The sequence below is a fragment of the Scyliorhinus canicula genome, chromosome 5 (genome assembly GCF_902713615.1).
Source record: "Scyliorhinus canicula chromosome 5, sScyCan1.1, whole genome shotgun sequence".
In the NCBI taxonomy this organism is placed as follows: Eukaryota; Metazoa; Chordata; class Chondrichthyes; order Carcharhiniformes; family Scyliorhinidae; genus Scyliorhinus; species Scyliorhinus canicula.
The window spans coordinates 30,418,443-30,446,318 of NC_052150.1; the positions used below are offsets into that span (position 1 = coordinate 30,418,443).

The window sequence follows — 27,876 nt, forward strand, 5'->3', positions numbered from 1 at the left end:
AGGTTGGGGATTTGAGGTTACTGTTCATGGTTATGTTTTGGTCTTCTGATATTTTCATGTCTATATGCAAAAGCCTTGAATAAAAATAGTTCACAAAATCTGGTAAAGTACCTGTGGAGATTTTACTGTAAGATTGGATCCTTACCTTTGCCTTTGAAGTTGTTTCCCCAAATTTGTTCCCTAGTGCCTCCAAAGTCTCAACATTCAAATCAATTTTGGCTGCTGCTTGGGTTGTCGTGAGATTATTAATTATTTCAACAGTATAGTTTTCGAATTTTGTTTCAAAGATAACCTGGCCAGTTTCACTTTGTACGTGAAATGCCACCCTGATCACTGGCTGAGAACCAGAGGCACAACTAATATCACTCGCAGATGTGATTCTCTCCATAATTTCCTCCAGCTTTAGTTGTAATGTCTGTTGACCACTAAAAATATCCTGTGATCCAAGCCATCCAGGGAGATCAAATCCCACCACAATGTCTACGATGCAGTCTGCAAATCACATAAGACAGAAGTAATCAGAAACCGCATTTACTGCCTTTCGTTTTGCACGTGAACAGATTAAGAACAAATATAACATTTTCAAAATAGACTACCGTTTTATATAAACATATCTTTTTTCATAAACTTTATGTCGCTGACACTCTGCAAACTGGAATTCTCTACTAACCAGATATTTCCCCACATACACAGTGTCATGTTACTAACTAGAGCAATGACAAAGTTAGCCAGAACCGATACAATTATTGTCTGTGTGGAGTCTGCACGTCCTCCCCCTGTGTGCGTGGGTTTCCTCCGGGTGCTCCGGTTTCCTCCCACAGTCCAAAGATGTGCGGGTTAGGTGGATTGGCCATGCTAAATTGCCCGTAGTGTCCTAATAAAAGTAAGGTTAAGGGGGGGGGTTGTTGGGTTACGGGTATAGGGTGGATACATGGGTTTGAGTAGGGTGATCATGGCTCGGCACAACATTGAGGGCCGAAGGGCCTGTTCTGTGCTGTACTGTTCTATGTTCTATGTTCTATGTAATTATCTTTAAAAAAATTTTAATAAGCTGTTGATGATTTAGAAGTAAAAAGAATACTGTTCTTTACTTCCTGAGTACTTGCATATAAGTTCGTGCTACAAGTATTATTCTGTTGATCAGTGGAACTCCCATTAACCGGCATTTTTGATTAACTGGAACCATCACCACATGCTGGATAACTAAATTTTACTGTGTATTATATATGGGATTGTGAGTTACTGTAAAGTTCAATCTTTCAATGTTCTACATAAAAATAATCATATCCTGGGACACCCTAAGCCATTGGAAAATATTCACCATGCCTGTGACATTCATCAGAGATCACCATATTATTCAATAAATGTATATATATTTTTTAAATTACTGATCTTCAATTGATAAAGATACTCATGTTATGTGCCTCTGCACTACAGAATAGGGGCGGTATTCTCTGATCTTGAGGCTAAGTGTTGACGCTGTCGTAAACGCCGTCGTGTTTCCCGACGGCGTCAACATGGCCTCAGGATCAGTAATTCTGGCTCCTACAGGGGGCCAGCATGGCACTGGAGCGACGCATGCCGCTCCAGCTGCCGATGCCGCCGTCAGATAGGCGCCGCGGGTCCGTGCATGCACGGTGGGACTGGCACGATTTCCGCGCATGGGCGGTGTAGACCTGGAAGTAGGTGAATCACCGACCCCTGAACCAAAGCCTTTGAAAGACACCCGATTATGTGCCTTTCGTTCAATTAACGACTGCCCAGTGGGACACCAGCCAACAACACAGCGGAAGACAGGGAAGGCCATCCAATCAGGGACAGAAAGGTGGGACATTGGGGAACAGAAAGGGCATGGGGTGAACTGGTCGCCCACCCATTTAAGTCAAGGTCACTGAGTCATCGATCACCCAAGGTGTTACACGTCGACAATGTGGATGAACTTAGCACCAGTGATCCTGGTATTCACGCTTTGTTTAATCTAAGCACAAGCAAGATCGACCCTAATACTGTAATGCTCTGGGTAAATGGGAAGCCATGTAAGATGGAAATAGATACAGGGACATCAGCAATTGTGATGAGCTAGCATATATTTCAGTGAGAGTCCAACATTTGAACTTGAAGAGCACTTCTGCCGAGTTGAAGACTCTAATGGGAGAAGCAATAAACATAAAGGGCACCACAATGGTACCTGTACGCCAAGGACAACAATCTACCCAGCTCCCAGTGATAATAGTGATGGTTGAAGGACCCAGCCTTCTCAGCCGCAATGGACTTAAAGAAATCACGTTGAATTAGGCCGGAATGTTTCAAGTGCAGGAAGGGGGACTACCTGAAGATAGGAAAATATGAGACGGTCTTCTGTGATGAATTCACAAAAACACAATGGCAAAATCAAAGGGCTACAAGCTCAGATTTATGTGGATCCAGAGGCGACTCCCCGATTCTTTCGGACAAGACCGGTACCATATGCCTTGCGAGAGAAAGTGGATACTCAGTTAAACAGGTTGAAAGAACTAAGCATTATCCAGCCAGTTCCGTTCTCAGAATGGACAGCACCGTTGCAGTGATTATAAGCTAACGGTTAATTAGACTGCCAAGCTGGATAAATATCTAATCCCGAGAATTGAAGACTTGTATCTAAAGCTGGCAGAAGGTAAATTTTACACAAGGCTTGATATGTGTCAACTCAAATTAGATAACACTTCCCGGGATTATGTCATGAGAAACACACACAAAGAACTATTCCAGTACATGCGTCTGTCTTTTGGCGTGAGTTTAGCATTTGCAATATTCTGAAGGACAGTGGAGCGTCTGCTATAGCAGCTACCGTGGGCTGTAGTATACCTTGATGATGCCTTTATAACTGGATCGACAGAGGCTGACCATCTAGCAAACTCAGAGGAGGCGCTAAAGAGATTTCAGGAGGCTGGAGTTCACTTCAAGAAAGAGAAGGGCACCTTTCAAGCCACTGAATTGACCTACCTGGGCACCATGTACATGAACAAGGATTACACCCCTTGGAAGACAAGGCCAAGGCGATAAAGGAAACACCTGCCTCCACAAACACAACTGAACTCAAATTGCTTTTGGGGAATGGTAAGCTGCTCTGGAAGTTTTTTACCAAACCTATCGACAAAATTAGCCCCCTTGCATATTCTGCGAAAGAAACACCATCGTTGGTCCAGGAAGGCTCCTCAGGAAGAAGCTTTCAACAGAGTAAAGCAACTGCTGCTTTCCTCAAACCTGTTAGTACACTCTGATCCATCTAGGGAGCAGCATGGTGGTGCAGTGGTTAGCACTGCTGCCTCATGGCGCTGAGGTCCCAGGTTCGAGCCCAGCTCTGGGTCACTGTCCGTGAGGAGTTTGCACATTCTCCTTGTGTTTGCGTGGGTTTCGCCACCACAACCCCAAAAAGATGTGCAGGGTAAGTGGATTGGCCACGCTAAATTGCCCTTAATTGGAAAAAAATGAATTGGGTGCTTTAAATTTATTTTTTAAAAATAAAGAACCGATATTGACCTGCCATGCCTCTCCATATGGTGTTGATGTTGGCGTCATCCCATGAGATGGACAACTGCCCTGAAAGACTGATAGGGTATGTATCAAGAACCCTCTCCTCAGCCGGATAAGCGAGAAGGAAGGACATCGATAGTCTTTGAGAAATTCCACCAATACTTAAGTGGTTGACACTTTACCATTGTTTCTGACCACATTGCCGATCACCTCAGCAAAAATTCAATGATGGGTGTTAACTCTGTCTGCCTATGAATATACTTTCAAGCATCGACTTGGAACTCACATAGCGAATCCGGATGCTGTAAGCCACTTCCCCTTGCAAGACAATATCACATGTACTCCAGTACCGCAAGAAATCATCATAGCATTAAAACATTTGAACACATTGTCAGTCTCAGAGAAGGAGATCAGAAACTGCACCAATGGCCTCCTTCTGCACTGTAAATTCTATATATTAATCAAGCCCCACTTCTGTCCAAAGTGAGGGTCAAAATACTTATAAGGTGGGCAAATGAGCCAGTTTCCGAGCAAATAAAACCATTCCTGTGCCGGGCAGAGAGCTGCCCCTAACTGAATTATACAGTGCCCGTCCTGGCATCTGTAACATGAAGATGCTTGCCAGGAGCTGTGTGTGCTGGCCTGGTATTGATGCTGATATCACAAAGCCTAGTCTAGCACTATCAACAATGCCAGCTGCAATAAAGATTGCCTGCTGGGGCTCCACTGCTCCCTTGGAAATACCCCCCCCCCCCACCTCAGCAATGGGGGGGGGGGGGGGGCAGCACGGTAGCATAGTGGTTAGCACAGTTGCTTCACAGCTCCAGGGTCCCAGGTTCAATTCCCTGCTTGGGTCACTGTCTGTGCGGAGTCTGCACGTTCTCCCCGTGTCTGTGTGGGTTTCCTCCAGGTGCTCCGGTTTCCTCCCACAGCCCAAAGATGTCCAGGTTAGGTGGATTGGCCATGATAAATTGCCCTTAGTGTCCAAAAAGGTTGGGTGGGGTTACTGAGTTGTGGGGATGGAGTGATGGTGTGGGATTGGGAAGGGAGCTATTTCCAAGGGCCGGTGCCGGCTTGATAGCCTGGAAGGCCTCTTTCTGCACTGTGGATTCTATGATTCTATGAATCCATATCAGTTATGTTGGTCCATTCGTGGGCACAATGTTTTTGCTCATGATTGATGCAAACACTAAATGGATGGATGTTTTTGAGGTGATGTCACCTACATTGCATGCTACCATCTGAAGATTATGCCAATGCTTTTCAACTATTAAGGGGCTAGCACTGGTGCCACATGGAACGCAATCAATTCCAATGAAAAATGGGCGGGATTCGACAGGTCCATCATTGACACTCGGGAGGCTGACAAGCTGTAGCCGCACATACACATAACAATCCCCACACACACTCATCCCAGCCAACAAGGTGGCATTGGTTGTGCTGGAGCGCACCCATACAGCTGATGGGCCAGCTGGGGCCAGAAGGCACCCAGGAGTGTGCCCTGAGGGGACAACTATACGGCCCGTGGCACTAAGTGCAAAGTGGCTGTTAGCGGCGTGCAGCAGTGGTGTTCTGTGCCCGTCCACCCTGACCCTACAGCACGCTTCCTGCCCACCGCCCCCCCCCCCTCCCCCCCACTATTCCGCCCGGCCCTCGCAGAAGACCCCAGCTAGCGGCGCAATTTTCAGCACACTATGATAATGTTGGACACTTTCTGTACCCTCCCTCTCTCTCCCTCAGCAGCCACCATGCCAGTTTCACGAATTTTAAAAGCATAAGTGAACCATGGCATCGGGAACGCGGAACATCGGAGGCGGAGAATCGCGGAGGCCCTGGAGAATACCCGGTCTTCTCCGCCAACGATATGCAATTGGAGTGTCTCCAATTCATGCGTTCCGGAACGCATTAATGCCACTGTCGAGGTGATGGAGAATTGCGATTTGGCATCAAATCGGCACCTGCTGCAATTTTGGCTTCGGAACAGATTCTCCGCCCAATCACATTTCTTAATTTTGGCGTCGGCGAATGGAGAATCCCTCCCATGGTATCAGACAATGAACCTATTCACGAGTGCCGAGTTTCAAAACTTCAGAGCCATCCAAACTTTGCAGTCTGGCCTAAAGAAACTGTCAGGAGGAATCTTGCAGACCAGAATCTCACGATTGCTCCTTATCTATCACACCACTCCATGTGTAACAAGAGTTTCGCCAGCAGTACTGCTAATGAAACGTCATCTCAAAACGAGACTTAGCCTCATGTTTCCAAATTTTCCAGGGAGGGTGGAAGTCAGCCAAAGTAATCAGAAAGCAAGCCATGATTCACATTGTACAGGATGATCATTTATGGTAAGTAAAGAGGTATATGTGAGAAACTTTGATAGTGGATCAAGTTGGATCCCCCGGAATTATTGTCTTTAAGACCGGACCCAAGTGGATGTTAAGGGACGGATCATTCATAAACATGTGGACCACTTGAGGAGGAGAGAAATGTTGCAGCAGCTAAGTGTTGCCATCAAGAAATTTTTTCAAACCTGTAAGCACTGAAGTACCAGATTGACCTGTTTTCAGCATAACTGATATCTTTGTGGAAGCAAATACTGATGAATTGCCTGTGCCAGAAGAGGTACCCATTATTGCAGTTCCTGAGAATATTAATCCTGTGACAGCATCTCAGACTACAGAATTACTCCGCTCTGCAAGGAACAGAAAACCACCTCAAGGTCTCGATTTCTAATTATCCAACTGATGTCCATAATGTATAGCTAATATTTAGGGCTAAGTGAATTAGTTATTGATGATTATATAAAGGACTTAAAGGGGTAGGGATGTGGTGAGTGTCCCTTTAAGAGCAGCACAGCAGAGTGAGGGCCACATGGCCTGTGCGACCAATCAACATTGTGAAATCACCTTATGGTGAGAGAGGCTCCGAAGCAAAGAGACATTTTGGGAACAAGCTGCAGCCATGAAGCTGCTGTACAATTCTTATTAATGAATACCTTTCGTTTTCGATTGCCATGTATTATTTACTCCCATCCCTAAAATCTCCAGAATGACCATATTATAGTTAATTTAGCCACAAAGGTTGCAAAACAAGCATTTGAGACTCAAGTCATGAAAAATTAAAAACATTAATATCTTTTTTTTGACAATATCCTCTTACGCGTTGGGGTTACGAGGCTTTGGTGGAGGCGTATGGATGGTATGAGTGTCACTAAAAAAAGGGTGCTCTTTCCAAGGGCCAGTGCAGACCCGATGGGCTGATTGGCCTCCTTCTGCACTGTAAATTCTATGATTCTATGATACTCCCCTGAAAGTGCTTATGCTTCAAAAAGAGTTAGCCATTCTATTACCTCACTTAATTAGCCATTATTGATGTGTGCCTTGATCGTGACTGACAATACACTGAAGATACATCACAGTTGAACCTGTTCCTCATGAGTTGTCTGCATTCCAATTGGAGGAACAACTCACGTTCATTGCCTGCTCCCTGACTCAGGGATATTGAAGCAAGTTATAATATCCTTACATTGCTGCTGAGCAAAATTTGGGGATCAAAAGGGGGAGCTTCATGAGTTACTTACTGGTCAGACTTGATGAACCATCAGAGCTACCTGGTCTTAATGTTTAAAAGTTTTAGCGCTTGAATCTAAACGTTACCTAATCTGACAATGTTGAAAGCTGAAAGATAAAAATTGCTTGACTCAGTGGTCAGAATCATCTTTGACATCTCCAAATTAATTTTTAGTATTTTTGCCTTTTGCGGTTCCTTTTACATATAAAAGATCTTCTTGTCATTTACCATAATTATGAACATGTCTGTATTGATTTTCAGGAAAGTGTGTAAAATATAACAGGAAAATGCAAAAATTGTTTTTGCGGCTGATCTAATAAGAGATGGGAAACAGCTGTAAGAGTGAAATTTTCCGAAACATCACTCACACCGTTGGCGGAGTTGCGAATTTATGGATGCAGAGCTTGTGATCTTTCATTATTTTGATTTCTATAAACAGAAAATCGTGGGGTGTGCACCTGAAGATGGGCTCTTAGCCATGTGCCAGATCATGCTGGTGGCCCAGGGCCTTAGGAAGTTTGCCCTAAATGTAGACCTTGCGGAGAAAGGTGCTGAGAACCCACATTCCAGTGCATCTCCTATCCAGCCCGTGACTTTATCGTAACATCACATTGCACAACCTGCAATCTTTCAGCCAGGGTTTGATAGGCAATTAATGGGCAGCATTTATCATTTTCTGATCAGTTGATTAATGCACGCAAGACTCTGGGCAAGAAATGGGACACATTAGTGCCCATTTTGTGGATGGTATGAGTGTCACTATAGTTCTAAAATAAGGTCCATGTGACACGCTGGACACCATCTTGGTGGATGGAAGTGTGAACATGTGCTCAGTGAACATCGACCAGAAGTGTGCAGAGCAGACAGACCATGAAGTCAATCAGCATGCAACACAATTTAACACCAGGGCTGCCATTTTGGAACTCAACACCAAAGCTGACATCCTCTCTTAAACCTGCATGCGTTAAGCAGCAGCAAAGCTCCCCACCATTGTTAATTAAAGAGTTAATTATCTACTTAAAGATTAGTTTATGGTACATTTTGTCATGTTGTTGTGACATTGCTAGTATTTTCCAGAATGGTTTCAAGTTTCAAATATCCACAGGCAATGACATGGCGGGTGTTGAAGAACTTTTTGCTGACTTTAAGGTATGTGGGGACGAGACCAAGTAAGCATTCCCCTGGGAATACAACATGACTTGCAGAATGAATGGAGGTCAATCAGAGCAGGACAAGCTGCTGGAAGAGGGTGGAGGAAAGAGGGGTGCAGGCTCTCAGCAGGGGAGAGCTGTCCAGAGCATTCAAGGAGCAGTACTGCTTGCTGAACCTCAAGTGAGGAACAATCTGTGAGATTTCTATAGTTCACTAAGAACTCATTAAAATCTGCCACGTGCTGCAGTCACAGGAGCAACCTAAAAGCAGGGTAAGAATTACATACTTATATAAGCTAATTATTCTTCTGCATTTCCTTAATGTCTGTTTTCCTTGTGGTTTTGCCTGTCTGAATGCTCCTATGTAGGGCCGCCCTACTGACTGCAGCATAACCAATGGAAGACTACTGACATTCAGTGGAAGAGACTCCAGCTAACCTTGGAAGGTGTCCTCAAGAAGATCTAGGCCTAGAATTCTAAGCTGCAGATGGCAGCAGTGGAGATCCAGCCGATAGATAGGCGACAGCATAGCATCCAGTCAAATAACAGAATTGGAAGAACCAATTGTGTTACCCTGAGAAATGCAGCAGACTAGCGATTTATGCAGCCACTGCCACTCCCCTAGGGTGGAATCTCAGTGATCTAAGCAAGATTTTGAAGGACAGACTGTTGGACTGCAAGTTATTTTATGCGCTGCTATCTGCAGCCATGTGGCAGAAAGCTGATGATACATGACTTCAATCAGAGCTTCTCAGTAAAGCTCAAACTTCTGGTGGAAGTCGCTGATGCTGCAATGGAAACGGCGATCACTTGTGTCGTGGGTGGGTTTGCAAGTGCGCTATTGGGGGCAGCTGGCTGCCATCTCTATGCTAAAGAATGAGTACCAAGCTCTGTGAAAAGTTCTGTGCAAGTTGGTGTCAGACTCCTCCTTGCCACTTGACATCAAACTGTCAGGCTTCCTCCATCAAGCATTTTGTTGTCTAAACCCAGCAGCCATCTACTGTAGCTTGGCCCATCAAAACCCTCACCCAAGTCCTACGCAGCAGAACCCATGTGTCGCCTCACTCTCTGTGGAGGTAGCTATTCTGGTTGCAGTGCACATGTGTCCATTATCTCACCACATACAGGTCCCAACTATACAACATAATCAGAAGAGAAGAGGTTGCAAGGTTTTAAACACCCGGAGACCTTGGCTGACAGTGTGCAGAGGAAAAGGGTGTTCTATCCGTAGGGTCCAAGTTACTCTCCAGACAAACACTTAGAAAGCCTTTGTGGTCAATGCAAGGAGTCTGGTCTCAAGGGCCTGGATCCAGTGGCACAAAAAGGTTCAATGACGTGACGTGAATGGTCAAGGTCAGTGACTGCATATTCATATGCCATAACCAAATAACCTCATCACTCACCTCAGATATTGCTCAATCTGCAATCTGAATGGTAGACCGTTTGTATTTTTCTCATACCTTATCCTCCTTCTCACATCCCACTTGCCCTGACCCTACAATCTCTTCCGGTTTAGAAGTTGAAGATTGTGTAAGCGTAGATCTTTTCCTGTCTTCTTTCTCCTCTTCTCACTGTAAACTTACCCTCTTTCCTTCTCCCTTTGGGATAACCAAGAACAGTAACCCTTTGAAGAGCAGTCATACAGATGGGAAACATTAACTCTATTTTCTGTCTCCAAAGATACTGTCAGACCTGCAGAGTTGTTCCAGCGTTTTCTGTTTTTGTTTCAGATTCCAGCATCCACAGTATTTTGCTTTTGCTTAATCACAGTAACCTGTCCTGGCGATGGTGGAACAGCAAGAAGACAGTGATAATCAACAGACACTACTGTCACTCAATCTCACACTCGCAGCCACCAGCTCAGGGGTGAAATTCTCCGACTCCCAGCAGGGTCGGAGAATCACCTGGGGCCGCTGAAAATCCCGCCCCCGCCGTGGCAGAGATTCTCCGCTACCCGGGAAGTGGCGGTGGCGGGAATCTCACCACTCCAATCGGCGAGGCCCCTGCGGTGATTCTCCGGCCCGAATGGGCCGAAGTCCCGCCGCTGGGAGGCCTCTCCCGCCGCCGAGGTTTGAACCACCTTTGGTACGGCGGGATCAGCGGCGCGAGCGGGCCCCGGGGTCCTGGGGGGCGATCGGACCCCGGGGGGTGCCCCCACAGTGGCCTGGCCCGCGATCAGGGCCCCCCGCTCAGACTCCGGGCCAGTGCCCTGGGTGCACTCTTTCTCCTAACGCGGCTGCCACGGCCTCCGCCATGGCGGAAGCGGAAGAGAAACCGACATCGCGCATGCGCCGGTGGTGACATCAGCGGCAGCTGGCCGCTGACGTCACTGCCGGCGCATGCGCCGACCGGCGAAAGCCTTTCGGCCAGCCCTGCTGCCGGGGGCGCCGGTTTTTTGCGCCAGTCTTCTGGTGCCAACCGCTCTGGCGCGGGGCTGGCCCCCAAAGGTGGGGAGAATTCCCCACCTTTGGGGAGACCCGACCCCTGAGTGGTTGGCGCCACTCCCCTACGCCGGGACCCTCCGTCACGCCGGGTAGGGGAGAATCCAGCCCGAGATATGCGTGATGTGACAAACAGTCATGAAGCAGGCCATGGGGCAAGTAGCATCTCATTAAAGGGAAGCAGAGTGGCTAGCACTTTTGCTTCACAGTGCCAGGGTCCCAGGCTAGATTCCCGGCTTTAGTCACTGTCTGTGAGGAGTGTGATGAATGGTTACTGTACCCTTAACACCATGTAAGTGATGCCCCTTTAAGACCGAGTTTGGAAACCTGAGGGACTCTGCCTCCAGCTCCGCCCACCAGGGAGCCGTATATAAGGTGACGCCCTGTAGGTGGTACTCAGTAAGCACACGTCTCGGTAACTGGTTAGTTCTCTGCTTATTAAAGCCTTAATTTACCATTCCACACTCTCGTGTTGTTATTGAGGCTACCACACAGAGTCTGCACATTCTCCTCATGTCTGCATGGGTTTCCTGTGGGTGCTCCGCTTTCCTCCCACAAAGCCTCGAAAGAGGTGCTTGTTCGGTCAATTGGGCATTCTGAATTCTCCCTCAGTGTACCCGAACAGGCATCGGAGTGTGGCGACTCGGGGATTTTCACAGTAACTTTATTGCAGTGTTAGAGTAAGTCCACTAGTGGCGCTAATTTTTTATTTTATTTAGTGTACCCGATTCATTTTTCCAATTAAGGGGCAATTTAGCATGGCCAATCCACCTGCCCTGCAAATCTTTGGATTATGGGGGAGAAACCCACGCAAACACGGGGAGAATGAGCAAACTCCAGACAGACAGTGACCCAGAGCCGGGATCGAATCTGGGACCTCGACGCCGTGGGGCAGCAATGCTAACAACTGCGCCACCATGCTGTCCTACTTGTGACACTAATAAAGATTATTATTATAAGTCACACACAAGGGATGAGTTTGCACCCGCGTTCGCCGTCAACGTGAACGGCGGCATAGAAGCAAAATCTCAGGACGATCAGGAAATGAGATACTCGCCGACAAGATCTCGTTTCCCGATTTTGCACACCCATCACCAGTGAAGTCGTGTGGTTCCCGCCCACAAAGGGCCTTAACCTCATTGCAATAAATTTTAATATGTTATAATATAATTTGTGAGCTCCCCGCCACATGATCCCCTCCACCCCCACACACTGAATATTCATACTTTGCCGATGTGGCGTCACACCAGCAATGTAGAAGTAGAACAGTACAGCACAGAACAGGCCCTTCGGCCCTCAATGTTGTGCCGAACAATGATCACCCTACTCAAACCCACGTATCCACCCTATACCCGTAACCCAACAACCCCCCCCTAACCTTTTACTTTTTAGGACACTACGGGCAATTTAGCATGGCCAATCCACCTAACCCGCACATCTTTGGACTGTGGGAGGAAACCGGAGCACCCGGAGGAAACCCACTCACACACAGGGAGGACGTGCAGACTCCGCACAGACAGTGACCCAGCCGGGAATCGAACCTGGGACCCTGGAGCTGTGAAGCATTTATGCTAACCACCATGCTACCTTGTTGCCCCCCCAACCTGTATTCAACAGGTTTATAAAGGCTTGAATTAGTCAAGGGGATCCACTTGGGAGGAGGGGGATATGTACTGGCCCTGCCCCTTGCACTTCCCACTGGAACAGCCCCTGGCACAGTTTGGCACTGCCCCGGCACAGATTGGCATCCCGTTACTTGAGCTGTGATGGTGGAGGGGGGGTGTTCTGGGCGGGTTGGAGAGCCCCATTGCTGTGATGTGGTGATGGGGGTGGGGGATTGGGGGTGGGTGCGAGGCTCCTGATGCTTGGGATGGGAGTCCTCTGTGCCTATGGGGTGAGGGGTTGCTGAAAGCCGTTTACTTCCTGTGCTGATCGGGTGCCCTTCAAAGATAGCGCCCCGATCTCTGTGGAACCAGCCTTGCCGGCTCTCACAAGCCCCGCTCTGCCAGACTGATGGTATAAACACCGCCCACTGAGATTTATTTTTCAGAGTGCCAGAAAATCCGGTCTAAAAACTCGGCTGTGCAGCTGGAGAGCTACTCGCTGAGTTTCAGTCAGAGCCCGACACTGTCCACAGGTCCTGCTGCAGAGGATTTAGATGAGCACCAGTGGCCGATTCCATGGGCCACTTGTGGATCTCACCACGATACTGCACTTAGTGACTGATGAAATGCTGGAGAACCTTTGGTGTCTGTCTTCACAATAGACAACAAAAATTAGGTCCCAGAAATTAGAGGGTAGTCTAAGGGATAATGAGAGTGAGGAAAATAAGACAATTAATATCAGCAGAGGAACGGTATTGGAGAAACCTTTGGGGATAAAAAGCGACAGATCCCCAGGACCTGATGGTTTATGTCCTCCGGTTTCAAATTGATAGCTCCAGAGATTATCAGCAGGATTCTCCCTTCTGGGGGACGAAGTCCCCACGCCAGCGGGAGAACCGGCGCCAACCACTCCGGCGTCAATTCTCTGCACTTTCGGGGGCTAGGTGGATGCTGGAGGGGTTGCCGCCGCTCCAGCTGGCGCCGAAGGGACTGTGTGACTTCGTGAATCTGCCGTAGGGCTACCGTAATCTCGTGCATGCGTGGAACCGCCGGCGTGGTTCCGCGCATTCACAGCCGGCCGGCACATTTTGGCGCATACGCGGGGGTTTCTCTTCTCCATGCAGGCCATGGCGGAGCCATACAGGGGCCGGCACAGAAGGAAGAAGTGCCCCCACAGAACAAGTCTGCCCACAGATCGGTGGGCCCCGATCACAGGCCAGGCCACCGCCCCCCCCCCCGAGGTCGGATCCCCCAACGCCCCCCCGAAGACTGCCCCCACCGACCTACCTGCCAGGTGCCGCTGTGTGGGACCATGTGTAACCCATGCCGGCGGGTTTGGCCAAAAACGGACAGGTGCTCGGCCCATCAGGGCCCGGAGAATTGCTGGGGGGGGCGCTGCCAACGGCCCCCAACCAGCATGGTGTGAACCCTGCCCCTGCCCAAAAAACAGCACCGGAGAATAAGGCAGCCGGCATCGGGGCGGCAAGGCGGGATTCACGCTGTCCCCCGGCGATTCTCCGGCAGGGGGTCGGAGAATCCCGCCCAATGAATGCTTTGGTTAGAATTTTCCAAATTTCTGTCGATTCTAGAACAGTCCCGGCAGATTGCAAGTTAGCAAATGTAAGGCTGCTATTCATGAAAGGAGGCAGAGACAAGACGGAACTACAAGCCCGTTAGACTGACTCTCGTCAAACCCTCTCCACCATACTGCAGACTTAGCTTACTCTGGGACTGAAGCAGCAGGTCAGCTGTGGTTATATTGAATGATGGATTAGGCCAGAGAGGCAGAATGGTCTACTCTGCTCCCTTTGCCTGTCTTTTTATGCCTTCACTTCCATTGTTTTGGAGAAGCCTTCAGTGTCATGGTGTTGCAGTGCAAGTTCAAACTCCGGTCGTGCAAATTAGTCGCAGCTGTGGGTAAAGAGAAGAATCCTCCCATGGAAGCAGGTTTGAAGGGAAGACCAAAGCAAATTTAGAGATTAGGGTGTCTGGTCAGTGACCAGACACATTCCAACCTCCAGGCGATATTACCAGAGGTGGGTGAACAGCAACGGAGGCTATCCACCCAGCAGCTGCAATAATTAGACAATAATTAGCAATTAAGAGCTGAATAAGGGAGACGGGGAGGACTCCATTTCCAGCCTGGAGGCCTAAAAGATCACTCCAGAGTGCCGGCTGCAGACCCCTGTGGGGTTAGGACCTGGAAATAGTCCCAGGTCCTGAAAGTAAACACATCGCCACATGATTCCATCCATTGTGCACAGAAGGGTTTCAGGTTTCACAACAGTTCAGCAATCTGTCATTCAACAGATTACTGAGACTGCTGAGAGCCTGCCACTGGTCAGCGGCAGTGTCTCCTTGGAGCATGACCCTGCTGTGCTATCTCAGGATAACAGAATTCGCCCTCCCACTGCATCCAGTCCACCCTTACTGTTGCCAATCACCCAGTCAGTCCAGAGAGCTGCCAACTATAGTTAGATGCTGTAGTCCAAATATGAGCCGTCAGATCCAGAACTGTTCGAGGTCACCCTCCTGCATCGGCATTGGGGTAGCATTTAAATAGCAGCACGAGAACAGGCAAAGTTACATGGGAGATAAAATTTGGTTAAACACAAAGGTGATTAGTTTTGCTAGTGTGCAGCATGACATGCTTTGATATATAATTTTGGTTTGGAATTTTATTCTAAATGGTCACTAATAGCCGCAGATGGACGGTAAAGTGTGGCACTTGGTGAATTGGGTATTATGGTTGTGTTAATTGTATCGTAATTGGATGAGTTGTTCATGGGCATCCGAATTGAAACGGCATTGTTTAAGTTGCCTCTTCCCTTCCTCTTCCTCCTCCTCTGCAGTTTATCATCATATTTCTGGTTACAAGGGTTGAATTCTCATGGTGGCAAGGTTATGCTGCACACAACAGGCCACCACAAATCCTGGCTGCCCTCCTGTGGAGTGCTGCAAGGTAGGTCCGGAGCAGTCCAAGGAGCTGAGGTAATTTTTCAGGATACCAGTGGTCTATCCCTGTGGTGAATGTATTCTCCTGAATATGAACTGTCTGTATAGTACTGTGACCTATGACCAGGAAATGATAATACGATCTACTTCCAGGAATTGAACTGGAACCCCGGTGGGCTCCGCCTCAGGCTCCACCCACCCTGGGGCGATATATAGACTGGCCACCTGTGGCCGGCACTCATTAGTACAGCAGACATTGGCAGGCAAGTTCCTGGGTAATAAAGCCTTATGTTCACTCGTTCTCACAGTCTCGCAGTGAATTGATGGTATATCAATACCTTTCTAGTGGGTTTTCGCTACAGGCAGGCTGCCACACATGCGTGGTTTATATATTAACATCATCAGCAATGTTGTCAGTGACTCATTAAATCACCTTCATTTTGTCACAGTGGCTCAAACTCAAATGGCACAGCGGATTGTGACAGAATGAAGGCATTGTGGGTGTTGCCAGGATTCCCAGCATTGACCCACAAGGCACTGTGTATGGCCACATATCAGCTATACATTGTGGGAATGCCTTTTGGTTATGGCACTTCTCAGAGCTGATAAACAGTGCCCTCGCTCGCGTGGCCTCCTGCTGGAAACCTTATTTATCCTCCTCATCCTCTCTCTTCAAGAAGCTTGTCCTGGTCTGCATGCCCTTTTCACATTTTCCCAATCATACTTCGTTCTAAGGGATATGACTACCAGTACACCAATTGTTGGGAGCAATTGGTTTTTGCATTGACCTTGAGATCGGGACCAAGTCCTTCAGCACCTTCCATACCATTCCCTGTAAATATGAGCCAATTAAGAGAGCTCTACAAAACAACCAACACTTGTGCAATCATAGCAACAACCATAAAAAAAATCAATCAGCAACGAATGTGCAAGTAGCTGATGATCCCTTGCACTGAAAGGGGGAAGGTGGGATGGGGGTGTCCTACCTGCTGTTTAACACATGTTCAACTTTATGATTTGAAGAGAAGTTGTTGGCTGGAGCATTGAGTTCCAAAGTGAAGTCAACGGCACAACAGGCACATTTCTATGGCCAGTCACGCTTTACATCATGGGGGCGATTCTCAGCCTGTTTGCCATCAGTGAGAGCGGCGACGTGGGCATAAAATACAGTGAGAATCGGGAAACATGACTGTCGCCAGCAAAATCATATTTCCCGATTTTCCAGACACCTACACAGTGACATATCGAGAATCCCACCACGGAAGGTCGGGAACCTCATTTAAACATATTAGCATCGTATTACAGGGTGGCATGGCTGGTCAGTGGTTAGCGCTGTTGCTTCACAGTGCCAAGGACCCGGATTCGATTCCCGGCTTGGGTCACTGTCTGTGTGGAGTCTACATGTTCTCCCCATGTCTGCGTGGGTTTCCTCCAGTTGCTCCAGTTTTCTTCCACAAGTCCCAAAAGATGCGCTCGTTAGATGAATTGGACATTCTGAATTCTCCCGCCATGTACCCGAACAGGCTCCGGAATGTGGCAACTTAGGGATTTTCACAGTAACTTCATTGCAGTGTTAATGTCAGCCTTTTTGTGACAATAATAAAGATTATTATTATTATTAGGAAGCCCTCTCAGCGGAACTTTCCTCCCCTCACTGAATATTCAACAAGAGCTGATGTAGAGCACCCGGCTCTAGCTGCCGATACGGCCTGGAGAATGCCGGGTCCGTGGCGGTGCATGCGCATGGCGCCGGCCTGCAGCGCCTGCACCGTGCAACATGGCGGCAGCCACTCGAGGACCTGGCCTGCAAAATAGTGCCCCCTCTTTGGCCGGCTCACGAGCTCCGGACCACCCCCCAACAGTGCCCCCAGCCCCTAATAAAGTCCCCTCTGCCCGCGGATCAGCCCTTCCCCGACTGTGGTGGTGCTGGACTAAGTCGACAGCCATCATGCCGAATTCCCAATGGATGAGACCATGAGTGACCGACGCCATCGGATACTTGGCCGGTCGGGGGCAGAGCATCGGGGGCTGGGCCTCAGGCAACGTCCTAAGGACGTAGATACGGCATGCAGCGTACCCCTAGAGTATGCGGCTTTGGAGGGGCGGGTCATCCCGAAAGTGGCACCGCCCCCGATTTGGTCGTAAACGGGGGTTCTCCGGCAGATCGCTAAACGCAATTTCGGCGTCGCGACCGGAGAATCTCTCCCGAGGTATTCCTCCAAGGATGAAGTTAACGGCAGATTGCAGTCTTTACATGTATCAGGTGTGCTTCGCCTGTCACAAGGGGAAGCCAGTTGCCTAATCAGTTCTCTAAAGCATTCTTTGACAAGTCAATTGTGCCAATTTAGTCAGCATTGTAATATATGAGTTTGCCGCTGATTGGTTGCCAATTGTTAACTCCCTTAAAGCACATCCAACAAGCATTGAAGGCTATTGCTCACTTTTCTATGTCAGAGAGGTAACATAGATGTGGTCCCCAATGCAATGCATTACGGTAAAGATACTCATCAGGTACCCCACTCAGGAGATGACAGATGGCAGCGTCACATTCCCTCATGAGGTTAGAATGCAGGTCCATTGAATGCACTTGACAGCCTTAACTCTTCACACATGGAGGGGGAACATGGACCGCTGCAGCTCTCAAGGGTCAAAGCACTTCATTCAGGTGGAGTTGAGAGCAGCAAATGTGGAAAGTGGCTGTTGTGTGAAAGGGGAGGGAGTGAGGCTCACATAGGTGGTTATGCATGGTTGAATGTCTCAGAACCTGAGAGGGTATGGTTCAGGGCATTGTCAGGGCTCCTCATTGTTCACTTTGATGTTCTCTTCCTTTCAGTTTTTGATTCTGGAGAATCATGCAGCCTGTCAAGCTGGCAATTCTTTTGATTGTAATCGATCAGCAGCAGGGACATCGACGTGCTACTGCACATGGCCAGGAACAATGCCCTGTAGAGGAGGGAGTGGCAGGGCCCACTGGTGCACCGGGTGCAAGGTTATAGATCGCAGAGCCTCAAAGGAGACACTACCGGACACAGGTGTACCGTCGTAGAACTTCCTACCTCAAGATATGAGAGGTGCAACGCCAGAGGAGACTGCGTATGGCCTGAGGTACAGTGGGCCACCTGTTCCAGGTGATTCAAAAGTGGGCACATGGACTGGGAGGTCACCTATTGCATGTGGCCCTAAAAGCCACAAACACGCTGAACTTCTATGCAACCAGCTTGTTTCAGGGCCACACGGGTGATCTGTGTGGCATCTCCCAGTCTGCCACACATAACTGCATAAGGGTGGTCACAGATGCGCTATTTGTGAAGGCCCACATGTACATCAGCTTGAACTAGACCAGATAAGCCAGGATACCTGGGCTATGGGCTTCACCCACATAGCAGGCATGCCCCAGGTGCAGGATGTCATTGACTGTACCCACTTGGCTCAGCATTCCCTTGTGGCACCATGGGATACCATTTTTGGGATACCAATCCCTCAATGTCCAGATTGTTCCTGAACATTACACAATACCACCATTACACGTGAGAACACCACCCACCAGGTATGTGGTACATACTCATGCGACTCAACCTCATGTGCTGCAGGAAAGGATGCCCCGAGGCGTGGTACATTGGCGAGACAATGCAGACGCTGCGACAACGGATGAACGGACATCGTGCTACAATCGCCAGGCAGGAATGTTCCCTTTCAGTCGAGGAACACTTCAGCAGTCAAGGGCATTCATCCTCTGATCTTCGGGTAAGCGTTCTCCAAGGCAGCCTTCAGGACGCACGACAACGCAGAATTGCCGAGCAGAAACTGATAGCCAAGTTCCTCACACATGGGTATGGACTCAACCGGGACCTTGGATTCATGTTTCATTATATTCACCCCCACCATCTGGCTTGGGCTTGTGAATCCTACCAACTGTCCTGGCTTGAGACAATTCACACCTCTTTAACCTGTGATTATCCTTCTCTCCAGTTGCTTCGTCTGGACCTGTAAAGGCTTAGTTACCTGCAAAGACTCATATCTTGCATCATTGACTTTGTCTATATATGTGGCTGTCGAAACCACCTCTTCACTCACCTGATGAAGGAGCTGTACTCCAAAAGCTAGTGATTCCAAACAAACCTGTTGGACTTTAACCTGGTGTTGTAAGACTTCTTACTGTGCTCACCCCAGTCCAACGGCGGCATCTCCACATCACAATAAGATCATGACCCTCAATGTCACCCGTTGCGCTCCTGCAGATCCTCTTCTCCTCAGGCTCCCGGGGACTCGAGCTCCTCCATATGGGACAGAGGGGATGCTGGAGTGAGATCCAGAAGCCCTGCCATCCCCTGGCACTAACACTCATGGATTCACACGAGTGGCTGCACCATGCAGTTGAAGCTCTGCACCATGGAGCTCATGCCCTCAGATGTGGAGGTAAGTGTTAGGAGGCCATGAGGTGGCTGGGACAGATATCACCATGGAGGTGTGATGGTTGTTTTAAAGAATGCAACGGGAGATATGAGGAGGCAGATTTACCAAGGCTGCACAAAGAATGTAATTAATCGTCTCTCGGCACTGTAGCCCCGTCCTCGTCCTTTTCTTGAGTGAACTGGCACTCACTATCACATCCACAGGATCCTAGGTGAGATTGGTGACCTTGCTTGTTGGGCATCTGGCCAGTCGCTGGTACAAGATGTCACGCCTCTCCTTGACACCATCCAGGAGTTTGGTGAGGGCTCCCTCCGTGAAACGTGGTGTTGTCCTCCTGGCAGCCATTCCCCCGACTGGACGTGGAACAAGTGCTCAGGGGGCGTTTAAAAGCAGTGCCCCACTGATTGTAGAGATTAAGTTTTCCCGGGTCGACTGAAGCAGAGGAAAACCACCATGAGCGCAGCGTGAATCACGTGGAAAAAAACTAATTCTGTCAAAGTGGTTGAATAAACAACGGGTTTTCCTGTCATCAACTCTGTCGGGATTCTACCTGATTTTCTCGCTGGGACCAACACTTGGAAAAAATCTGGGAAAATCCTACCCCATATTGTTGAGGTTATTAGCCTGTGTGGAGTGAGAGTCCACCAGGAATATGTCGAGTTGGCATACATATCACAATGCCAATCATTCAGCTGACACCATGTCGTGAGCTCACATGACTGAACATGTGTGCAGCAGCAGGAAGGACCCCAGTTTGATTCACATGTGATCACATGCATGATAACCGTCCGCTGGAAGTGTGCAGAGCAGTCAGATCTTGTTGTCAATCAATGTGCAATGCAAGTGGAGGCCAGAGCTTTCGGAACTCAATCCTCCAGCCAATTTCAGGCCACACCACAGTACCAAAACTCTTGGCACTGTGCGTCTGAACTCTATAGCAACCCCAAGTATTTGTAACTCTTCCACTGAAAATAATTTCCTTTTGACACTAAACAATGTGATTTTGTTTGAGATGGGAATCTGATTTTGACACTGTTATGCTGGTACAAGCCAATCTGTATCCTGTTAACATCTACATTCATTGCTGCAATAATCTGAAAATTGCCAATCCTGCTCTATTCATTCACTAGAAAAACAATGCGAGTGAAACCATGGATAGATATATGGGCTGGTTTAGCTCAGTGGGCTAGACAGCTGATTTGCAGTGCAGAATAAGGCCAGCAGCCTTACCCGAACAGGCGCCGGAATGTGGCGACTAGGGTCTTTCCACAGTAACTTCATACTTGTGACAATAAAAGATTATTATTAGGTGCATTCTGTAGAAATCAGACAAAAATATACTCTTCCATTAAAAAAAAAGTGTATGGCCGCCATTAAGCGCATCATCTATCGTTAAAAAATAATCAAGCAATATATCATATAATGAGATTTGTTAAGTACAATTTTAGCGAAATAAAGGCTAGTTCAATAAGGATGTGCCTCTACAATTAACCAGTATGGTGTAATACTGATATAATCATCATTTGCAAATTCTTGCCATCTTATTTCAATTTACTTTGATTTAAAGCCGCGAGTGAGTCTATAATTGACCAAACATGATCGCCAACGTAAGGAGTTCAATTGTTCCAGCGCAGATAGAAGGAGGCCAGTTGGCCTGTCAGGTCTGTGCCAATCTCTGCAAGCACAACTCAACAAGCCCCACGCCCCAGCCCTTTTCCCCATAGCCCTTCAGCTACTTATCCAATTCCTTGTTGAAGTCAGGCTGTGCGTTACTGATCTTAATTAAAGATTTATTGCGCTATCCTTGGTTCTTTTGCCGAGCACTTTAACTCAGTACCCTCTGATTCCCAACAATCCAGCGAATGAAAGCTGTTTTCCTCTATCTACTCCACTTAGACCACGCCTGATGTTAAACATTCCCATCAAATCTCCCATCAATCTTCTCTCCTCCAATTTGACATCCAATGCAAACTAACTTCTGTCGATTTATTTACTTTCTTTTGGAAGCACCTCAAATCATTTTTTTTACAGATTTTATTTTCATTTTGGCTATTAATCCTGATTAATGCCTGTTTGACTAGGGAGTTCCATCTTTCTTATTCTAAATAAACATCAGAAAACATTTGTGGTACTGACCTGACCTTTCACAGTCATATCAGGGACATTATTTTTCAAAAAACTATTGCTTCTTTAATTATTTTGCAAGCCCAATAACTCTTTAAATAGTGAACTTTTGTCATTAATACCAATTTGATTTTCTTTGAACATTTTTCTTACGTGCTGGCTAACATTTAACACAATTTGAAGCAAAACAGTGGGAAAAATAAATCACTGCAATGACAAAGAAATTCAACCTGAATGAAAGAAAAGCACTCTGGCTTTACCTGTTGGTGGCTCTTTTTTCTTCGGCCCGACGACTTCAGGAATATTTTGTACTGTTTCAGTCAAAATTGCTGATAAATTTGTAAAACCAACAAAGGTGTCCATCTTGAAAACAAATGGAGAACTTCCGAGATAGGCAACCTTCTGGAGTTCACTTAAGTCTGAATTCTTTACACCGATGGCAATAGCGATCACGCCATCTTTTCGTAAAGATGCAGAATAACTTTCAACGCTATCTTCCGACGGTGCAGATGTAAGCAGTACTGCAATCTGAGGAACGCCTTCATTCTTTCGACTTCCAGCAGCAGGCGTGAAGAATGTTTTGCGCAGAAAATCCAAAGCCAGGCCTGTTTTGAGTGAGGGTCCACCTTTGAACTGGAATCTTCTCTTTATGTGATTCAGTACATCCCTTTTGTTTGAAAATGTATTGAATACAAACTCCATGTGTTGACCATCACTGTACTGAGCAAGGCCGATCCTGAATGCCTCCTGCCCGATATTCAGCTTGGTGATAGTTTTTAAAATAAGAGCCCGTGTCTGCTTAAATGCTTGGAGTCCCATATTTTGAGATCCGTCAACCAGAAACGCAACGTCAGCAACAGATTCAGCATGAACTGCAAATTAAGGGGGGAAGGAAACTTAATGTCAAGAAGAAAACTTGAACGCTTGAGTGTGACCGAGCAAAATTCATCTTTTAATTCCCATTTTACAAACACTTAATTCCATGACTTCATCACGTTGTAACCTGCAGATGAAGGTTACAAGTGGTTATGTAATTCCATCCTCAATCAGATGGAGTTTCAGAAACTCTGAACTCAGTTCAGTCATTAAATGTGCAATGGAATGGTGGCACAGTGGTTAGCACTGCTGCCTCACAACACCAGGGATCAGGGTTTGTTCCGGCCTTGGGTGACTCTCTGTGGAGTTTGCATGTTCCCCCTGTGTCTGCGTGGGTTTCCTCCGGGTGCTCCGGTTTCCTCCCACAGTCCAGAGTTGTACAGGTTCAGTGGTTAGGTGGAGTGGCCATGCTAAATTGCCCCTTAGTGTCTAAGGGTTAGGTGTGTTATGGGGATGGGGGATTGGGCCTAGGTAGCGTGTTCTTTCAAAGGGTTGGTGCAAACTCAATGGCCTGAATGGCCTCCTTCTTCACTGTAGGGATTCTATGAATGGTTTGTACCTTCACCCAGTGTCTGCGTGGTTTTCCTCTGGGTGCTCTGGTTTCCTCCCACAGTCCAAAGATGTGCAGGTTAGGTGGATTAGCCATGATAAATTGCCCCTTAATATCCAAATATGTGTAGGTTAGGTTAAGGGGTTACTGGAATATAGGGGGGAGTGGACACCGACTGCTCTTTCAGAGGGTTGGTGCATACACGATGGGCTGAATGGCCTCCTTCTGCACCATAGGGATTTTATGATTCTACAAATCCACAAGCTGCAAATGAATAAGAAATATAAAACAGCATTCTGAATCAAAAAACCAAGGCCAGAGACAGCACGGTGGCACAGTGGGGTAGCCCTGCTGTCTCACGGCACCAAAGTCCCAGGTTCGATCCCAGCTCTGGGTCATTGTCATGTGGAGTTTGCACATTCTCTCCGTGTTGTGTGGCTTTCACCCACACAGCCCAAAGATGTGCAGGCTAGGTGGTCTGGCCACGCTAAATGGACCTTAAAGTATTCTTGGGCATAAATTCAAACATGTCTTCAGATTTAATGGTTTTAATAGGACAAAAAATTGAAAAGAACATCTCTGGAATGTTTTTAATTAAGTTTACGATTTAAAGTGTCAATTAATGTAAATTATACTTAAATACCATGTTGCTGAGAGCTGGTGAGATATAGATATATTGTCAGAAGGAAGGAGGCTTCAAACGGCTGCATGTTGGCAAGTGCTTGTCCTGTCAAAAAACATAAAGAAAAACATTAAATGTTATATATTTCTTAAATTCTGATAAATTGTTACAGTTATATATTCAATCATGTGTCAAAATACCAGTTGATTTTAGAACAGGACGGGAGGATCCTAGAGTGGAACACTGGCTCAAAAGACCACGGGCGCGATCTAACGGCCTCGACTTGGGATGCGACGAGGCTGGTGAATCTCGCAAGAGGCCTCTAACGAGATTTACGTCACTCGCTACGCCCAGCAAAATCTAACGAGGTCTCGTTAGACGTCACGACCTAGAGTCCGCCCTCAATGGGATTCAACGGCAGAATTCTCCGACCCCCCGCAGGGTCTGGGAATCGCCTGGGGCCGGCGTAAATCCCGCCCCCGTCGTGGCTGGAATTCTCTACCACCCGGGGAATCGGCGGGGGCGGGAATCGCGCCGTGCCGGTTGGCGGGCCCCCCGCGGCGATTCTCCGGCTCACGATGGGCCGAAGTCCCGCCGCTGTCAGGCCTCTCCCGCCGACATGGTTTAAAACACCTCTGGTGCCGGCGGGAGCAGGCGTCGCGAGCGGGCCCCAGGGTCCTGGGGGAGGGGGACGCGGGGCGATCTGACCCCGGGGGTACCCCCACGGTGGCCTGGCCCGTGATCGGGGCCCACCGATCGGCGGGCGGGCAGGCCTCTGCCGTGGGGGCACTCTTTTTCTTCCGTCATGGCCTCCACCATGGCGGAGGCGGAAGAGTCCCCTCCACCACGCATGCACCAGGAGAATTCCGCACCTTTGGGGAGGCCCGACGCTGGAGTGGTTCTCGCCACTCCGGTACACTGGGACCCCCCGCCCCACCGGGTAGGGGAGAATCCTGGCCCAGATTTGCATATTTGAGTGTGCAGTTAAGCTCACATAAATATGTTGGTACCAGAGTTAGCCAAGGCGCAGGATCTAACGGCCTCGCCTTTGAGACCCCGAGCAGGCGCCGTTTAGCACTGCTTTCCACAAACGTGGACCAGGCGTACCGACACTTGGGCTGTCTCCCAGGCAATCAGGGGCCTCTGAGTCGTCTGAGTGGCAAAGCCCACGTGTATTATATGCAGGGAAATACTGAAAAATGAGAGGAGAAGTTTTCAAATTCTGAAAGAGAAGTGTTGGGTGAAAGATTCCTTTTGAGATTGAGACCCCAGAATCAGTTATTAACTTACTAGGAGCTGGTTTAGCACAGGGCTGAATCACTGGGTTTGAAAGCAGGCCAGCAGCATGGTTCAATTCCCATACCAGCCTCTCCGAACAGGCGCCGGAATGTGGCGACTATGGGCTTTTCACAGTAACTTCATTTGAAGCCTACTTGTGACAATAAGTGATTTTCATTTCATTTTACAGGTGACTCCAAATTAAAAGAATATGCTGCTGTAGCTGACCTGTGATACCACATTAAAAACACACCAAAAGCCCACGAAGCTGTCAGCATTCTGGAGTAGCATTTCTCAGGAGTATCTAGTGCTGAGTAAAACAAGCATTTTGTTGCTATTGCCCTTCACAACGACCTACATGTGCGAGGTTTGATTTTCTGTTTTCATAAAGATGAAGATGGCACAAAGGAACTGGCTGAAGTCTGCACCTGATATGCTCATTGCCCTCTCCTCCTTTGAACCTGATTCAAGTGAGATCTTGAGGACCAAACAGGCTCCCCTTTTCCATTAAAGGTAAGCGAACGTGGCATGTGTCGCGAAGGTCGGCCAACGTGGGTTGCGAAGGTCAGCCGGTGTGGGCCGCGAAGATTGTCCGGTTGGCAAAATTCACGGGAGAAAAAGTTTGAAAAACACTGCCCTAGACCATGGATGCACCACCCCCACCTCACCCACCCCAACAACTCCCCCCTCCCTGCCCCCTTTGTCCGTCCCCCCCAAAGGAGTTGGGAGCCAGGAACGTTGAGATGCAGGCCACCTCTCAATCTTGAGGTCAAGATAATTACTGACATCCTACTCTGTGGCATTTCCAATAGAGTTTAAAGTTGTGTCAGGCCATTTCAATTCCCGACCCTCATTTATACTTACCAGACAAGTCTACTGCCTTGTTCTGTGTCAATGGCGTCAGTCTGGTGAGCAATCGTGAGACGGGCTTGAAGATCAATGAGGATAATTCCAGACATTTAGGTAAGTGGCTGGAGGTGCAAGTGATCATGATTAGATGAAGCCTGGATTCTAGGTTTCCTTGTGGGTCCTGCTCCCTGGCCAACAAGGAATCCACTTGATAAAAATGAGCTTACCTTTCAACCTCCTCTTTGACCTGCTTTTCCTTTGCACCCAGTGCTTCTGTGGAGAGTAGAATTGTATTCCATATTTGACTGCTGATCATAAAAATGAAGTTTGGTTCTGACTAACTGATATCATCAGAATCGCATGTCACTGGTGAGGGAGCACCTCTGGTTAGCCAGAGAGAGACTGTCAAAATGTCACATGGTACAAAGCCAGCCAGTGAAGATCTGAGGATCAGGTTGCCTCAAGCATTCTAATCCCCTGCACACCTCATGCTCATCAGGTATGAGAGCTTTGACAGCAAGGTGAGGATGAATGAACTGTCTTCCTTCTATTCTGCTCGATTGGTCACAGTTTAGGCCTACATTCGCTGGAATTTAGAACAATGAGAGGAGGTCTAATTGAACTATATAAGACACTGAAAGGGATTGACAGGGTAGACATAGAGCTGATGTTTCCCCTTGTTTAACATTCTCGAACGAGAGGCCAGCGCTTTAGGTTAAGGAGTTACAGATTTAAAACAGAAATGAGGAGGAATTACTTCACTCAAAGGGTTATGAATCTGTGGAATTCTCTACCCCAGAGTGTAATCAGACCCCTAAACAAATTTAAGGACGAAATGGATCATTTTTTAATAAGCAGCGGGATGAAGGATCACGGGGAGAGGGCAGGAAGGTGGAAATGAGGCCAAGGTGAGATCAGCCATGGTTGTATTGAACGGCGGAGCAGACTCGAGGGGTAGAATTCCTACTCCTCCTCTTCATTCTCATAGGAAAAACGTTTTAAATTGATTTTCGGAATCCAGATGTATTTTTTGCTATCTATTCAGTGAACAATAATGATCTAATAAAATGAAGTGTTCTTCAGTCAAGGAAAAAGCAAGTTTATTTGTCACTAAACCTGAGAGAAAATAATGAGAGACGTCTCATCCAATTATCAGAAGTAAGGAAAGTTATAATCCCCAATAAAAGTCAAAAGAATAGACAATTAGAAGTCATTTGATTGTCTTTGAGGTGAATATTGCTCAACATTCTGGTTGGTTTAAGGTAACTGGCTCCTTGGAGCAGGTAGTTAACAATTCCTACAAGATCTCGGTTCGTTGGTAGATTTTGGGTATGCTAACTTCTTGAACTGCGTGGTGTGCTAATTCCAGGGTAAGATAGAGGGAGAGAAAAAGAGGGAGATCTCCAGCCTGTTTCTCTGCTGAAGTCTTTTTCTAAAACCTCTGATGGTGTCTTCTTTGACTTGGTAAAAACTCAATTCTTAAAGCCCTGCGGTAGATGTACATTCCAAAGGAATTCAATTATCATGACTGCTGTAGGGATGCATGGTGGCACAGTGGTTAGCACTGTTGCCTCATGGCGCCGAGGACCTGGTTCAACCCCTGCCCCGGGTCACTGTCCATGTGGAGTTTGCACATTCTGCCCGTGTCTGCGTGGGTCTCACCCCCATAATCCAAAAGGATATGCCGGGTAGGTGAATTGGCTACGCTAAATTGCCCCTTAATTGGGAAAAAAAGAATTGGGTACTCTAAATTTTTTTAAAAATCATGTCTGCTGTAGACATTGTTGTCGAACAAGTAATCCTATTTTGATGTCTGATTTCAGAAATGACTGACACATTTCTGAAACCAACAAAGGATGAGGTTCTTGCACCCGGCACAGGAGTTTTGAGTGTCTGTTGGTTGTATATCCTGGCTGGCGGGCAGTTCCCC

General features: G+C 47.7%; 1 protein-coding gene across 1 annotated transcript in view; it reads right to left on the reverse strand.

Moving 5' to 3' along the window:
- LOC119965889 (collagen alpha-3(VI) chain-like) overlaps positions 1–27,876 on the reverse strand; it is a 153,042-nt gene that overhangs the window by 121,152 nt on the left and 4,014 nt on the right. The window contains exons 2-4 of the mRNA XM_038796854.1: positions 23,841–23,924; positions 22,032–22,643; positions 146–492 (exon numbers count right to left, since the gene is read on the reverse strand). Of these exons, the coding sequence (XP_038652782.1) occupies positions 146–492; positions 22,032–22,643; positions 23,841–23,907 (1,026 nt within the window). The 5' untranslated portion in view covers positions 23,908–23,924. The remainder of the gene's footprint in view (positions 1–145; positions 493–22,031; positions 22,644–23,840; positions 23,925–27,876) is intronic.